This window comes from Coptis chinensis, chromosome 8 (assembly GCF_015680905.1).
Source record: "Coptis chinensis isolate HL-2020 chromosome 8, ASM1568090v1, whole genome shotgun sequence".
Lineage (NCBI taxonomy): Eukaryota > Viridiplantae > Streptophyta > Magnoliopsida > Ranunculales > Ranunculaceae > Coptis > Coptis chinensis.
In genome coordinates, this window is record NC_141463.1 from 28646963 (window position 1) to 28661112 (window position 14150).

General features: G+C 36.4%; 5 protein-coding genes and 1 pseudogene across 7 annotated transcripts; 1 reads left to right on the forward strand and 5 right to left on the reverse strand.

Moving 5' to 3' along the window:
- Positions 1 to 187: 187 nt before the first annotated feature.
- Positions 188 to 4836, forward strand: LOC147480944 (protein DETOXIFICATION 46, chloroplastic-like). 2 transcript variants are annotated; one of them, XM_086577519.1, is made up of 5 exons: positions 188 to 750; positions 811 to 905; positions 1841 to 1949; positions 2137 to 2192; positions 4639 to 4836. In XM_086577519.1, exons 1-5 carry the CDS (start codon positions 330 to 332, stop codon positions 4681 to 4683), a joined length of 726 nt encoding a protein of 241 aa, XP_086433645.1. In that variant the 5' UTR covers positions 188 to 329; the 3' UTR covers positions 4684 to 4836. The 2 variants fall into 2 exon arrangements, with proteins under 2 accessions (XP_086433645.1, XP_086433644.1); XM_086577518.1 differs by having other exon boundaries at positions 189 to 905.
- A 100-nt stretch (positions 4837 to 4936) lies between these two features.
- LOC147480945 (uncharacterized) lies at positions 4937 to 8360 on the reverse strand (annotated as a pseudogene). The gene is made up of 2 exons (XR_015204627.1): positions 8139 to 8360; positions 4937 to 5245 (listed from the first exon to the last, which is right to left on the reverse strand). The product of XR_015204627.1 is annotated as an uncharacterized LOC147480945 (transcript).
- An 86-nt stretch (positions 8361 to 8446) lies between these two features.
- Positions 8447 to 9079, reverse strand: LOC147480946 (RING-H2 finger protein ATL16-like). The gene has a single exon (XM_086578791.1). It carries the CDS (start codon positions 9077 to 9079, stop codon positions 8447 to 8449), a length of 633 nt encoding a protein of 210 aa, XP_086434917.1.
- Positions 9080 to 9205: 126 nt separating this feature from the next.
- Positions 9206 to 11046, reverse strand: LOC147480947 (pentatricopeptide repeat-containing protein At5g42450, mitochondrial-like). Its single transcript, XM_086577510.1, has one exon. The coding sequence runs from the start codon at positions 10911 to 10913 to the stop codon at positions 9345 to 9347; it is 1569 nt and encodes a 522-aa protein (XP_086433636.1). The 5' UTR covers positions 10914 to 11046; the 3' UTR covers positions 9206 to 9344.
- A 1212-nt stretch (positions 11047 to 12258) lies between these two features.
- On the reverse strand, positions 12259 to 12768 carry LOC147480948 (uncharacterized). Its single transcript, XM_086578792.1, has one exon. It carries the CDS (start codon positions 12766 to 12768, stop codon positions 12259 to 12261), a length of 510 nt encoding a protein of 169 aa, XP_086434918.1.
- Positions 12769 to 13220: 452 nt separating this feature from the next.
- Positions 13221 to 13667, reverse strand: LOC147480949 (uncharacterized). The gene has a single exon (XM_086578793.1). The coding sequence runs from the start codon at positions 13665 to 13667 to the stop codon at positions 13221 to 13223; it is 447 nt and encodes a 148-aa protein (XP_086434919.1).
- Between the last annotated feature and the right edge of the window lie 483 nt (positions 13668 to 14150).

The following is a 14150-nucleotide window of genomic DNA, read 5'->3' on the forward strand; positions in this document are numbered from 1 at the left end:
TACGGTTGTCTTTTTAAAGTATGAGTCATACTATACACATGTTATTTTCTTTTTTTGTTTGGCTAATCAGAAATTCAGATGCTATACGCATGTAGCTAATTGAGTTGGACAGTTGGACACTACTTTTGAATTTTGATCACTATTTTAAACGGACTTGGGCTTAGAAGAATATTCTGAACCATCCATAAAACTGGCAAACAAACAAACGACAAACAACAACTCAAACCACACATTGACACACGTGCACACACACACAAAACACTAGCCGCCAAAACGACAACTGATTAACTGAACCCCCTCTCCAAACTCTTTCATTCATTTCTAACAAGATGGACCTCAAAACTCTTTCCTTCTCTTCTCCTTTCCCCATTCCCCCCCTAAACAATTACACTAATACCCCCAAAAAGCATTCTTTCTCACATTTCACTCCTCATTTTCCTTCATTACGACGTCAAATAACAGTTTCATGCATTAGTCCTGTTGACCAAAATCGTAATTTAACCACCCCACAAGAAGAAGAAGAATTTTTTTCTAGTACTAGTAGGAGTAGTATTATTAGTAGTACTAGTGAAGAAGAAGAGAATATAGAGGAGTTTGAAGCAGGGAATGAGAGTAATATATTGAAGCAGATAAAAGAGATAGGATTATTTGCTGGACCAGCTGTGGGTTTATGGATATGTGGGCCTTTAATGAGTTTAATTGATACTGCTGTTATTGGTCAAGGGAGTTCTCTTGAACTTGCTGCATTAGGTATTACTTTTTTTTTTTTTTTTTTTTATATGCATTTATTGAGGTTTGGTTTTTTTATAGGTCCTGGGACTGTGGTTTGTGATTACACGAGTTATGTGTTTATGTTTCTATCGATTGCTACTTCCAATATGGTTGCTACTTCGATTGCTCGTGAGGTTAGTTTTTCATGAATGAAGATTATGACTTTTTTTTATTGTGTGTATGTGTAATTTGTTGAAAAAGAAATTAAAAAGTTGAAATGACTTTAGGGAGTTGTAATGCACAAGAACCTAATAACGACATTACCTTAGCTTGTACATGAAGGGGATACCCGAGACTTCATTTGTTATTTTGTTTTGTCTTTTCATCAAGTCATTAACACTACTAAACAAATAGGATTTCCAAGATTACATTGTATTTCATTCTGTATTGTTTCGTTATAGTTCAAGGCTTCAATGAGAGTACTCTCACAAAAGGTCAATGTCGGAATGCACTTTTTACCATGAGATTTGGTCTAAATATCGGGATTCTGAAATGTGCTTTAGTGAGGATACCCTCTATGAATCCTGACCTAGACGCTAGTTTGAGCTGGTAGTTTTGTTTTAAGTGACGTGATCACGTCTAACAATGTTCATTTTTTTTGCTTATGTGAACCTTTTTTTCGCCTTTACTCTCCTTTTATAGTTCTTCTCATTAACGGGCTATAGAATTAGGAAATAACATCACAGAAGGTGAGTTTGTGGTAGCCGGAAAGATTAGCAAATTTTTTCTGTGTCCCACATTGCTACTTTCATTGTGTGTGGGTGGTCCATTGGAGGTTCGGGGGCAGTAGTTCTAAGACTAAGATTGCCATTATGCTGTCTTTTCACTAAGATTTTGCTTTAGTTCATTAGCAAGTCAATATTTGGGCGTAGCTTTATAGTGAGTGTAGATCTTTTTCTGCATCAGAACTGCATTGGTGAAAGAAACATGTCTCTTTTTAACTTCTCCAGAAAACCTATATCTGAGAAATATGTCAATCTAGTGTATTTAAATTTTCTGTAATGTGTTGATGTTGAATTGTTGCATGCTGTATTGCATATGCTTGATCACCCAGATGATACTTCTGCAGGGAAAAAAGGAAGTGCAGCACAAGATATCTATCTTGCTATTTGTTGGTTTCACTTGTGGAGTGGGAATGCTACTGCTTACAAAAGTCATGGGTGCACAAATATTAACTGGTAATGATGAGTGCTTCAAGATTCAATTGTTTGCTCCGATTACAAGTCGATTTATCTTTTCATTCACGATTTCATTTTATGTGCCAAAATTGAGTTACCAGGCTGCACAAAAGATACTAAGGAATGCAAAAATTCAGTATAAAAGCACTTCGATTTACTAATTGACTTTTTCGTTTTCCATGTTCAGCTTTTACTGGACCAAAGAACTTGAGTATAGTACCAGCTGCGAACACATATGTCCAGGTTTATTTACAATCAAGTAGACCTTATTGAGTCTTTATGTTTAGTGGTGAATCTTAGACGTATTTCGTGGAGTTATTACGTATTTCGTGGAGTTATTACGTCATTAGTTGCAATGCTCTTTTTATTGTTAGTTAAAAGATAGAAAAAAATGCTTGTTTGCTAGGGTTCCTTTATTGGTTTATTGAATTTGGTTATCTAATTCTGTTACTTCAATGTTTAAAAACTCTTATCATGTCCTAGTAGGTCAGGTAGGTGACCATCAATTTTATGTCTGGTAGTACATGTTATATTGTGCGTCTGTTATATCACTAGTCTCTCTTTAAATTGCTTTAAGGGTTTGATTTTTTATATTTTTGTATTTTCTGTGTAAAAAATGAAATAAGGGATGAACTAATTTGTGAATCTTAGATGCTCATTTTATGTGCGTCCGTTGTAAGGGCACTACAAGTTGGATTAAAATGGGTACCCTACATAAAATTGCTATTTAACATGGTCACTTCATATTCTTTAAAAAATTCGTCTGACACACAGACACGTTATGCGTACAATTTCAAACTACTGTTTCTGTTAAAACCTAAAGACTGAAAACATGTTCTCTTAATGTAGTTACAACTCCATGATATGCCTATGAAAAATTTAATTGTGTGGAGGTGCTTTGAAAGGTCTTGGGCCTAAGAATTAGTTGTGTAACTAAAAAATAGTAACAGTTTTCTTTTTAATTAGATGTGTCCCTATGACCCACATCATATAGGTCTCCGTGTCGGACACCGACAAGCATATCCGTGTTAATGTGTCTTATTAAAATTGGAATGTTGGATCAGTTAGGAACATATTTGGATAGATCCAAATAGAATGTCCATACGGATCTGTCAAAACCTCTCTGAACACATTATTATTGGCTTCTTATCAGGATTCTTGTAAGGATCAAACATACTACATATAGTGTAGACCATATAGGATTTGTGCTTATTCTAACCATTTATGTTTTGTTTGGATTGGTTTTGGGTCTGGCATGAGAAGATCACTGTCAAGGTGCCCTCAGCCTATGAAGCATGGATACTCCTTTAGGGGCAACGTATCCGTGTCGGACACCGACACTCCCCGACACGTGTCCGATACTCGATTTAGAGTGTCGGATTTATGAATTAATTTTTAGAATTTCTGACATGGTGGATTTTTGAATTAATTTTTAGAATTTCCGACATTCGGAGGACACGTTGGGGACACACAAGGGACACTTTTACATTTTATTCTTATTTTTTAAAAAATGATTAAAATACTTAAAAGAAGACACAATTTGGTAGGGGTTTTATTTCACTCTTGAAATAAGAAAAATGAGGAACAATTCATGACTGCATTTGATGATTGTCAAGTCCTTTTTATATATATTTGTTACAAATCTTCTGTAATTGTTATTTCTTTCGTTGGCATTAGCTTGCATTATTGGACATGTATGTTGTTGTTTAATCTTTTAGAGTTGGACATGTTCAAAACTAGTGTTCATATTTTGATTAAAATTTGGTAGAGAATGTTAAATTTCAATTATATATATACAGTCCTTCTCTAAAAAGTAGCTACTTAAGTTAATTTAAAAAGAAGTACGTAAGTAAAACTTCACCTAGAAAATGAATTCAACCCTAATATTTTGTGGTTATGAAGAACTCATCATAAAGATTATCTCTACAAAATTTCAACGCATTTGGAAACCTCTAACATAGATAAACATTGTTGTTATCTTTAAAAAGAAATCTAATGGTCCAGAAATGTTGAGTTTTTGCAATCATTTTTTGCCAATGTTAGAGATTTCCAAATGAGTTGAAATTTTGTGGAGATGATATTAATGTTAAGTATATCATATCCACAAAAAATTATGGTTGAATTCATTTTTTCTTGTTGAAGTTTTACTTACGCACTTATTTTAAGTTAACTTAAGTAGCTACTTTTAGAGAAATTATTGTGTCCATGGCGTATCCGTGTCCTACTTTTTTTGAATTCACGCCATGTCTGCGTGTCCATGTGTCGTATCCGTGTCACGTGTCAGTGTCCGTGTTTCATATCCCTCAGCAAGGTGGTGAAGACTGGTTATTGAACCCTAGGATCTGGTCCAGTCCCACACTCCCACCTTAATCACTAACAACTAACAGCTTATACAGAAAGATTTTTGGGTCTTGTCACACTAAAGGAGCTACTATATCAGGTCTAGATTCTGACCATTGAGGGATTCCAATGCGAGTCACATTATAAGATGACATGATGATAACATCATCACATTGTGGACCACTTTAAATTTTAAAAATATCAGGGTAATATACCCTTGGGAATACATACTATAGGCATTGTAGGATATAATATGACATATAGAATGGCATCGAAGGATTCTGAATGAAAGCACTAAGAGTATATACCCTTGGGAATACATACTAAGGCATTGTAGGGTAATATACAGGGAGGCGAATGCAGTAGCAGACAAGCTGGTAGTGATGAGCTCTAGAGATCAGGCCACTGGTTTCTTTTTTGATTTACCTAATGATGAACTTAAAAAACTTGTCTTTGAAGATATGGAAAAGTTCAATCAGGATATGTATATGTAATGACGATATTCCATTGTAAATAAAAAAAAGTCTTTATTTTCAAAAAAAAAAAACTAACTTCATGCTCGACCCCACTCTTACCCACATCTTTCTAACAATTTCAACATACACAGACCCTTCTCCGATGTAATGAGCTCCTCCTATCCATAATGGGACCGTCTTAAATAAGTTGGTAAACCGGATTTAACAAGTTATCAACCACAGCATTTGAAAATCCACACAAGAAAATGTGAATAAATTTATCTCATTTCTACTATCTCACCAAACAGGGCCTTAACATTAATATATTAATAAAATTGAGGAAGAAAAGGAGGAGAGAACTGACCGAAGTAGCAGCGCTCGTTAGCAGCTTTGGCTTTTGCAAGCATAATGTCAACATCACTTGAAGCTTAGCATCCCATTTCAGCAATTGGTTTGTAAATATTGCTCCTAATCCCATCCCCAATACATGCTCCCAAGGATCTATTCATTATAAACACACCCACCCACCCCACAATATTATTATTATTATTACAACTTATAACAAATTACTAGTATACTGCATTGCAGTGCGGCGTGAGCGTAGTATATCATTTATTTGGCTCTCTTTTTTTATATATGTTATATTTTTTATTTATTTGGCTCTCCTCAACAACTAACTAGTATTGGATTGAGGTCGAAAAGAAAACTGTTCTCGAGTGAGTGATATAATTGCTAGATATTTATGCCGAACTGGACATGCTTAAATGGAAGCCATGGAGGCTGGATATATGCCTAGAATGAAAGAAGATAATACTAATGAATGAATTTAATGACAGAAAGGGTTTCGTTTTTGGAACATCTTCTCACTGAAATACAAGAGCGAAAAGTTTATGTTGATGGAGACAACAATACACCATTGATTGTTGTTACTCCGGTTTTTTTGGGTAGTCATCATAATTGTAAATCAAAATAATATAGGAGATTGAGTTCATTGCCTAATTCCTCCGTGATCGATTTCAAATAGCAAAAGTGGAGAATAATGCAACAATTGATGATTTGTTCCCCAAGCACAATCGTGGTAGTGAGTTCTAAACAGCAATGAGCCAAAACAAAGATAATAATTAGATTGAGAAACCACAAAGATCTTATCATTTTGACTTGTTCCTTGTTCCCGATCTGGTATTGTGATTACCTGTCTCATGGGTTCAATCACACTAGAGATTCTCGAAATAACTAATCATTTACAAGACAAAAATGCCTTATCGTTCTCAACAATGTAATATTAACCATCAAAGCTCAAAATAATCGTTGTCCCAAAACCAACAACTTTTGTTTTTGACGCAAGCAATTCCAAAAATCAATTTTGAACATTATGATCTAGGTTCAAATTGCCGAGGTTACCCAAAGGAACAAAAATAAGTACAATAAAAAAATAGAAAAGTTTTGTGTCGAGGCTCATCCTTAACTAAACCAACATTACCACAATCTTGACTAGATTGGGAGAGACAAAAATGCAACCAACTGTTCTTTTTGTTGTAAAGGAGGTATTTGCTTCTTTGAATGCGTTTCGATTTATGCGGATATTCTTGAGTCGTCATGAAGATTGGATAGATCAACCAAAATTACATATTCTACTATAGTGATACTCCTCCAAAATTCCCCAAGCTTGCCACGAGTCAAGCCCGATCAATCCTCATCGCATCGAACTATCACGTGACATCTAATCACCCATATCATCACCAGCGTTCTTTTCTGGATGCAATTAGAGAAATGGAACGTTAAAATTTCAAATGACACAAAAAATCCGGTGAGAACTTGTGCAATTCACAAATCTTTAATTTTTCGGGCATGAATATCACTAAACAAGAAGTTATCACTTACAATTTAAAAATAAGATTCCGGGTACTTATCAATTTAAAAATAAGATTCTTTAATGGCAATTTATCCCAATCTTTCGACCGAGCTTGTTAGCATGTAACTATCACGACGGAGCCCATGCGAGCCCATTGTCACAGCCTGTAGATTTCTTGAACAGAATGGCCTTCAAACCCTGATATTTTTCAAACTCGAACCAATCAAAAGATAGTGTGAATCTTATGAATCCCTTTTATTTAATAACCAAGCAAAGACACCCCAAAGAAGCAAGAACACCAAGTCATCCGAAGGAAACATTCACATAAATTGCATAGGATTGGGATGCACATGAGCATTAGATATCAAACTTCCTTGTACACTAGTACCCTTTAAAACAAACCTAGAAAAATAGCATGGACATGGTAGTCCGAGGATCTTAAAATGGAAAGTCTCATACTGATTATATGATAGGATGAGACTCTGAGCTACCCACTCATGGATCAATCACACAAACATTAGTTCCTTTTTCTTAACAAACAAGGAGAATGTGATGCGTAAGCGTGAGGTTCCTAGAATGGAAGGGTCTCATCAGCCTCCATGGTACACCTCCTTTGATCCCATAATACAAATCTCTCTCTTAAACAAACAGACTTCACTCCCCGCAGACAATACATAAATATAACTAATAAGGACAAACCTACACATAATGCCAACAACTATGGAATACACACTCGAAAGCACAATATTTCTTCTTTAGTATGTGAACCGATGTTGCTTGGACTCTCCAAAAGGAGTGGAATAGTGAACTGATTTCTACAATCATCCCCTACATGATTTCTACAATCATCCCCTACATGCACATCATCCACCGGAGTTACTCATAGTAACTCACAAGTTGGTTTCTCTCTGCTTCAACTTGGTTCGCCGCTACCGCGATCAAGCCAATGATCACAATTTAAATCCGTGAAGATCGTTGTGGTTGTAGTCGTGTGTCAAAGTTTGACACACGCCAATTAAACAGCTGATTGAGTTTGAGGAGAGCCTTAAACACACTCTCATTATTAGGATCATAGAGACGCCAAGCCTTATCGATTTTCATTGTAGTGATAAAGCTTTTTGAAGGCTTGAACAACCAATCGAAGCCTTGACTATAAACTGTCAAAAGGCTCTTCCGCCATCCACATATCATACAAATTCAACAAGATTCCAATCCAAAGGATCCTATGGACCCATTTGCATATTACAAGATTTATGTGGTTTGATATAATGACAAACTCCACCGCAATCTCTTGTCTTGACTATGGGGAGAAATCCGTCGAGAATAGAGAGACGATCAGGAGAGGTTGGAGGCGAAGACAAAAGAAAATGAGAAAATAGGGGTATGGCCGACACAACAAGCGAAGGGTTATTTGGGGGTACGGACAGACACACGAGAGAGTGACACGTAGCAAGTGGTTTTTTGGGTGATTTAAGAAAAGCGACCTCAAGAGTTCGCTACGCTCACGGATTAAATAAATAAGGGAAAAAGAAAGACACTTACGACGCATGTAAGGGAGTTTGCGGAGAGCGTTGGAGTACATCTGGGTACCCAGCCCCAATAGTGCTCCTACCATCGTTTTTTTATCAACGCCCTGTACTGGTACAAACACTAATTCAACGCCCTGTACTGGTACAAACACTAATTTGACGTCCGATTCAGCAATTTTCCATTTTAATTTTGCATGAATGCGTTTTAATTTGGAAAAAAAATGTTTGTTGGGGCTCCTGAAGTTCTTACGAGGAAGAACAGATCTTCCACATTTTTTTAAACTGGAGGAAACTATATAAGGGGAACAATGAAAATCAAGTTCAAGTTGAATCAATCGGTGTATGTTGGACGGGCCCAGCTGCAGAATTCTGCACGGACTGCTTATGAACAACTTGGTAACTACTTGCTGTTTCTCCAATGGCGTCTTCCCTCAGAGTGTCCAACAAAGTTAACATAGAGACAGAGTAACCGTGGTTATCAGTGAGGTTGTATATGATATGTGATCTACAGAGTGGGCAGTTGGAGTGAGACTGAAACCAAGTGTCAATGCAAGAAATATGGAACCAATGAGTGCAGTTTGGTAGGAATCTAAGCCAATCCCCTTCTTCAAATGCTCCCAAGCAAACTGTGCAGTCTGTGTCAACATGGTCAACTTCACCATCACTCCTTTTCCTATATTGAATGGTAGGAAGACAATATAAGATTGATGAATCAAGTCCACGACTTTGGAATTGTAGTGAAGGGTCATTTGGGTTAGCCTCATTCAGAAGTCGCCTTTCAGTATGGTACCTGAGCAGGGAAGCTTCACCAAGAGAACAGCAATGTCTTTTGAGGATCTTGTAGCAGACAAGTAAGAGGAAGATGGTGCAAATCACACCAATTACAGCAACCACAAAAGGGTTCCAATTCCTTGGTGGTGGAAGACCCGGAGCTGGTGTTGGGCTTTGAAGCATTGTGCTAAGTAGATGGAAGAGAGTTGAAATCGTCCATCGAGCAAACTAGAGACTGAGTTTTCTTTATTTTTGAGCCATATAATAGATCAATCAAAGGCTTGTACTTAGCAGGACGATGGAAACAAAAGTACTTACGAAGGCAAGACTTGTTGGTTGGTGATAATACTAAAGATGCCCATCTATGTAAGCTGCCGAATTAGATCTTAATATATAAATATGCAGCTTAGTTGCAAGGAATTTTACTGTGAAGACAAAGAAGCTCAATTTAGTATTCTGAAAAACTGCTGGTGGTTGGTATTTCCTTCAAATGTTTAAAACAATATCCCATGAGCATATAAATATCATCCATCTGGCCATGTCTTTTCTCTCCAGTAAGAAATACATGAACCTTACCACTGATCTCAATCCAACTGCAGCCAGGAATCCTTGCCATCCCTTTTTCCCTCATCTCCTTCCTTATCATTGATACACTCAACCATCTACCAGCTGCAGAATCTGCATTTGATAACATAACATAGGATGAGACGTCCTCCGGATCCAAGGCACGGATTTCTCGAGCTGCTAGGTCTGCCAATTCCATGTTCGAGTGTATCTGGCAACCTCCAAGCAATGCCTTCCAAAATCCAATCCCAGGGTTGAAAGGAAGCTCTCGAAGAAACCTTTTAGCTTCCCCAAAACGCCCCGAGCGAGAAAGCAGATCAACCATACAAGCATAATGCTCAGGCCTTAACACACTGGGATATTCATTTTTTGCCCGATTGAAACAGGAATAGCCTTCATCCACAAGACCCGCGTGGTTGCAAGCTAACAATACACACAAAAGAGTTACACCATTGGGTCTAATGCCGAAACCCCGCATCTTCTGAAAGAACTGTAGCGCTTCCTTGCCTCTTCCATTGTGTGCATACCCACAAATAATAGCATTCCAAGAAACGGTATTCTTTCCATGAAGCCTATTGAAAGCTAATAAACTATCTTCCATATTCCCACATTTGGCATAAAAGCTGATAATAGAATTACCAACAAACACACCATAACTCCCCAACACCTTAAAAGCACATGCATGAAAACTCTTACCCATTCCATGTGCAGCTATATTAGCTACAGCACTAAAAACGCAAGGAAAAGTAGACTCATTAGGCTGAAATCCTTGTCTATACATTTCAATAAAAAGATTCACAGCTTCTTCAGTTTGACCCATTTGACTATACCCACCAATCATGGCGTTCCAAGAAACAACATTCCTCTCGGGCATTCGCGAAAACAACAATCTAGCATCCTCAAACCTCTCATTCTTCAAATACCCACATATCATAGTAGTATAAGAAACCACATTTGGGTCATAAGTATCTTGAAAAGCTCGACGCGCTTCTTCAATCATACCCAACTTCACATACAAATGAAGAAGCGAACTAGCAACAAACACATTAGAAGAAAGTCCCATCTTGGTCGCAATAGCATGAAACTGTTTCCCTATAGAAAGAGCTTTTAAACAAGTAGAAGAATGTAGTACAGTAGCAAAAGTATACTCATTGGGTCTAACATTGAAGTAAAGCAAACGAGAGAACATACTAATAGCATATTGATGATGATGATTGCGAGCAAATTGTCCGATAATGGTTGTGGCTGAAACCAAGTCCCAGTTAGACGTTTGTTCGAAGAGAATACGAGCATTAGAAAATGAGTTTGAGTGAATGTATGAAGTAATAAGTTGAGAAGTAGTTGTTGCGAGCGTTCCAAGTTTGAGGTCAAGTGCGTGGGACTTTTGAGTGTTGGTGAGAGGTGCGGAAGAAAAACAACGGGGGAGATTTAAGATGGCAGTTCTGGATTTCATGCAAAATTGCTGAATCGGACGTCAAATTAGTGTTTGTATCTTCTCAAAATTCCGCACGCTCAAGAGTCATGAGTCCAACCTGGCGGTAAATATTAAAAAGCCCAAAATTAAAGTACGAGCTCTAGCCTGGTAGAATTTTAAAATGCACCCAACTTCCACTAACCAATCCATTTTAGCCACTGTTCTAAAAAATGCTAGGCGGTAGTCGGGCAGTAGACAGACAGGCTAGGCGCTAGGCGGTTGTTTTTTTTCAAATATATCTTATAATATATATAGTAATACACACCTATACTACAAGAAATGAAAAAAATTATTTACCATAACTTAAAAAATAAACACAAACAAAGATATTTATTACGAAAATGCGTAATAGTTTAAGAAAATCAATTTCATTTAAAAATATACTATTTCTTATTGTGGCATATAATTTATATTGAACGTTAGTCTTTTAAACTCATTCAAATCTTAAGCTTACACGGGTTTTTAATTTTCAACATTTAATCATTAAAAAAAAAAATTGGATTGGACTGCTTAGAGGCTGCCTAACCCGTCTAATCGGTCCACCTAGACCCGCCTAATCAGTCTACTGATTTTTTAAACGACTTAGGTCTAGGCGAGTCGGTTTGACACCGCCTGACACCTAGAGACCGCCTAGACCGATTTTTAGAACAGTGATTTTGGCTCATATTACTCTCTCTTTTTGCCTTCACATTTCGCATGTGTTTCATCACAATTCTACCACTTCATCATAGCCAGATTTTGTTAATGGAACTGAATCCATTTCTTCGATGAAAACTTAAATAATAAACGAATTAAAGGAGATACAAAATAATCAAAAATTCTATATGAACAAACTCTTTTGAACAAACTGATGTGGTACTCATCAGGTAGGGGCGGCCCTGAGTTTTGTGGGGCGCTAGGCGAGATCCTAAAGTGTGGCCTCTGCTGATAAATGATGAAAAATACATAAGTCAATTTTTTTTATTATTTGATAAAAAAATTAAGTCCAAATTCCTTCGTACTCTTACAAAATCAAATGTGTGCTTAACATCAACAAATTCACACCAAAATTCAATTACAAAAACTAAGCACTACTGAAAAGCTAGTTTTCTTACATTTCTAGCTGCAAAATCACTAATTAAGTCTTCATAATCAAGTTTTTTTACTAGAGACTTTTCAATAGATAATATAGCTAATCCATTTAATCTTTCTTGAGACTTCTCAATCGAAGGTAAGATTTGATCAACTTCAGCTTTGAAAAATTTATTTCTGTAGATGCGACAGTAACTGGTATAGTCAACAAAATTCTTTACGCAACCCAAGCATTTGGAAAACGGTTATCCCGTCACTTCAAATGATTTAGCATGTCCATTGCTTTCTTTGTGTTATCTGGTAAAAGTTCTCTCATGATTCTTAAATCTGAAAATAAATTTGTCCCGTCAATATCAGAAACACCGTCATGTTTCAAAAACTCTTCAAGATTAATGCAAGAAGTCTTTAAGCTATTTATATCTGGAACCGTTAACTTCTTTAAATCAAACAAGAACCCAAAAAAATTCTCAAACATTTCAAACTGCTTAAATCTACTCTTGAATGAAGAAAGAGCTTGGTCTATTATGAATAAGTAGTTAACTCGAAATGATTCTTCAGTTGATTGTGTCACTTCTTCACTAATGTTCTCGTCGAACTGTTTTTTTCTACGAATGATCCGCCTTTCACGAAAAAATGGTTGAATTTCCATCATAGTTGCAATATCCTTAGTTTCTGTCATGGCTTCTTCAAATCCAGTTTCTCTATACTTCTCAAAAATAGAAATAAGTCTTTTCATTTCATGTATGGCCACATCAATTTGCATGTCTTCAGTTTGAAAGTTTTTGCTAACAGAGTTAACAGTAAAAAGTAAATAATGCCAAATTAACATGGCAAGCAAAAACTAAAAACTCTCAATTTCATGTATCGCTAGTGACTCAGCTTCCCTCTTTTGTTTTAGGATCGTCACTGTTTTCGGCCAAGTAAACCAACGCATCTCTTATTTTCGAAGCTTGATGTCTAAGCTGCCACGAATCATCTCATAAATCTCCAAAGATGTTGTTGATAAAACGACTTTAGTGAGAGAGCTGACTTGAGCTTCACATCTTTCACATGATCTTTAAACACTTTTCCACCTCTTTGTGAAAGACGAAAATAATGAATAGATTCGCTGAACCACTCCAAAAAAGGATATAGCTCTTGAACAAGAGCTAGCCATATCACAAAAAGCAAGATTCAAACTATGACAACCACATAGGGTGTATAAGGCTCTAGGGTTTATTTCAAGTAGTCTACTTTGAACTCCTCTGTGTTTCCTTTCATATTAGATCCATTGTCATAACCCTGCCCTCTTATATCACCAATATCAAGGTCAAGAGTGTTCAAAATATTTTTGAGTGTATCAAAGAGTCTCAATCCTGATGTATCATCCAACTTCAAAAATCCTAAAAAGAACTCTTCAACCTTTGGGCAACTTGATGTAACATCTACAAATTGAATCACAAGCGACATTTGCTCTTTATGACTAATATCCAGTGTATAATCAAGTATTATTGAAAAGTAGCTGGCTTTTTTTATTTTCTGAACAATGGCTTCCTTCGTCTTACTTGCTAACAACTCTATTAACTCATTTTGAATCTTGTGGCTAAGATAATGATAATGAATTTCTTTACTTTGAATGCGCTGAATGTGCTCTTTCAGTATTGGATCAAATTCAGCAATCATTTCGATTAAACTTTAAAAAAATCTCATTATTCTCATCACAAATCTTCTCATTCTTCCCACGAAAAGCCAAATTACTTTTAGCAAGTGCTTTCACTAAAACAAGTATTTGTAGTAACACTTGTCGCCAATGTTTCCTCTTTTTGCTGATTTCTTCTTGCATTTTGTTGTCAATTGTTTAATTCTTGTCAAATATCTTATTTAGTTCATACCAACTATTCCAATAAAGAAGATGCTCTGGAGATGATTGATGCTCTGAAAGCCTTCTACTTAGGCTATGCCAGTCACAATACCCTTCATTGTCCAATTGAGAAGTGTTTGTGTGTTGCTTTAACAACTTACAACAAAAACAAAAGACCCGGTCCAAAGAAACAGAATATACGAGCCAAGTTCCATCTTTTTTAAATCCATTTGGCATTATTCGAGTGTAATGTTTCGAAGAGAAAAGTCTGCCAAGGTGATTTCTGGGAAAATCAACATCAGTAA

Excerpts from the sequence above, each read along its gene's own strand:
- LOC147480944 (XM_086577518.1), top strand. The coding sequence starts at position 330 with ATGGACCTCAAAACTCTTTCCTTCTCTTCTCCTTTCCCCATTCCCCCC. Across the intron at positions 1,950-2,136 it reads GGGTGCACAAATATTAACTG|CTTTTACTGGACCAAAGAAC; the intron begins GTAATGATGAGT and ends TTCCATGTTCAG. Across the intron at positions 2,193-4,638 it reads CTGCGAACACATATGTCCAG|GGAGGCGAATGCAGTAGCAG; the intron begins GTTTATTTACAA and ends GGTAATATACAG.
- LOC147480946 (XM_086578791.1), bottom strand. The coding sequence starts at position 9,079 with ATGCTTCAAAGCCCAACACCAGCTCCGGGTCTTCCACCACCAAGGAAT.
- LOC147480947 (XM_086577510.1), bottom strand. The coding sequence starts at position 10,913 with ATGAAATCCAGAACTGCCATCTTAAATCTCCCCCGTTGTTTTTCTTCC.
- LOC147480948 (XM_086578792.1), bottom strand. The coding sequence starts at position 12,768 with ATGCAAATTGATGTGGCCATACATGAAATGAAAAGACTTATTTCTATT.
- LOC147480949 (XM_086578793.1), bottom strand. The coding sequence starts at position 13,667 with ATGATTGCTGAATTTGATCCAATACTGAAAGAGCACATTCAGCGCATT.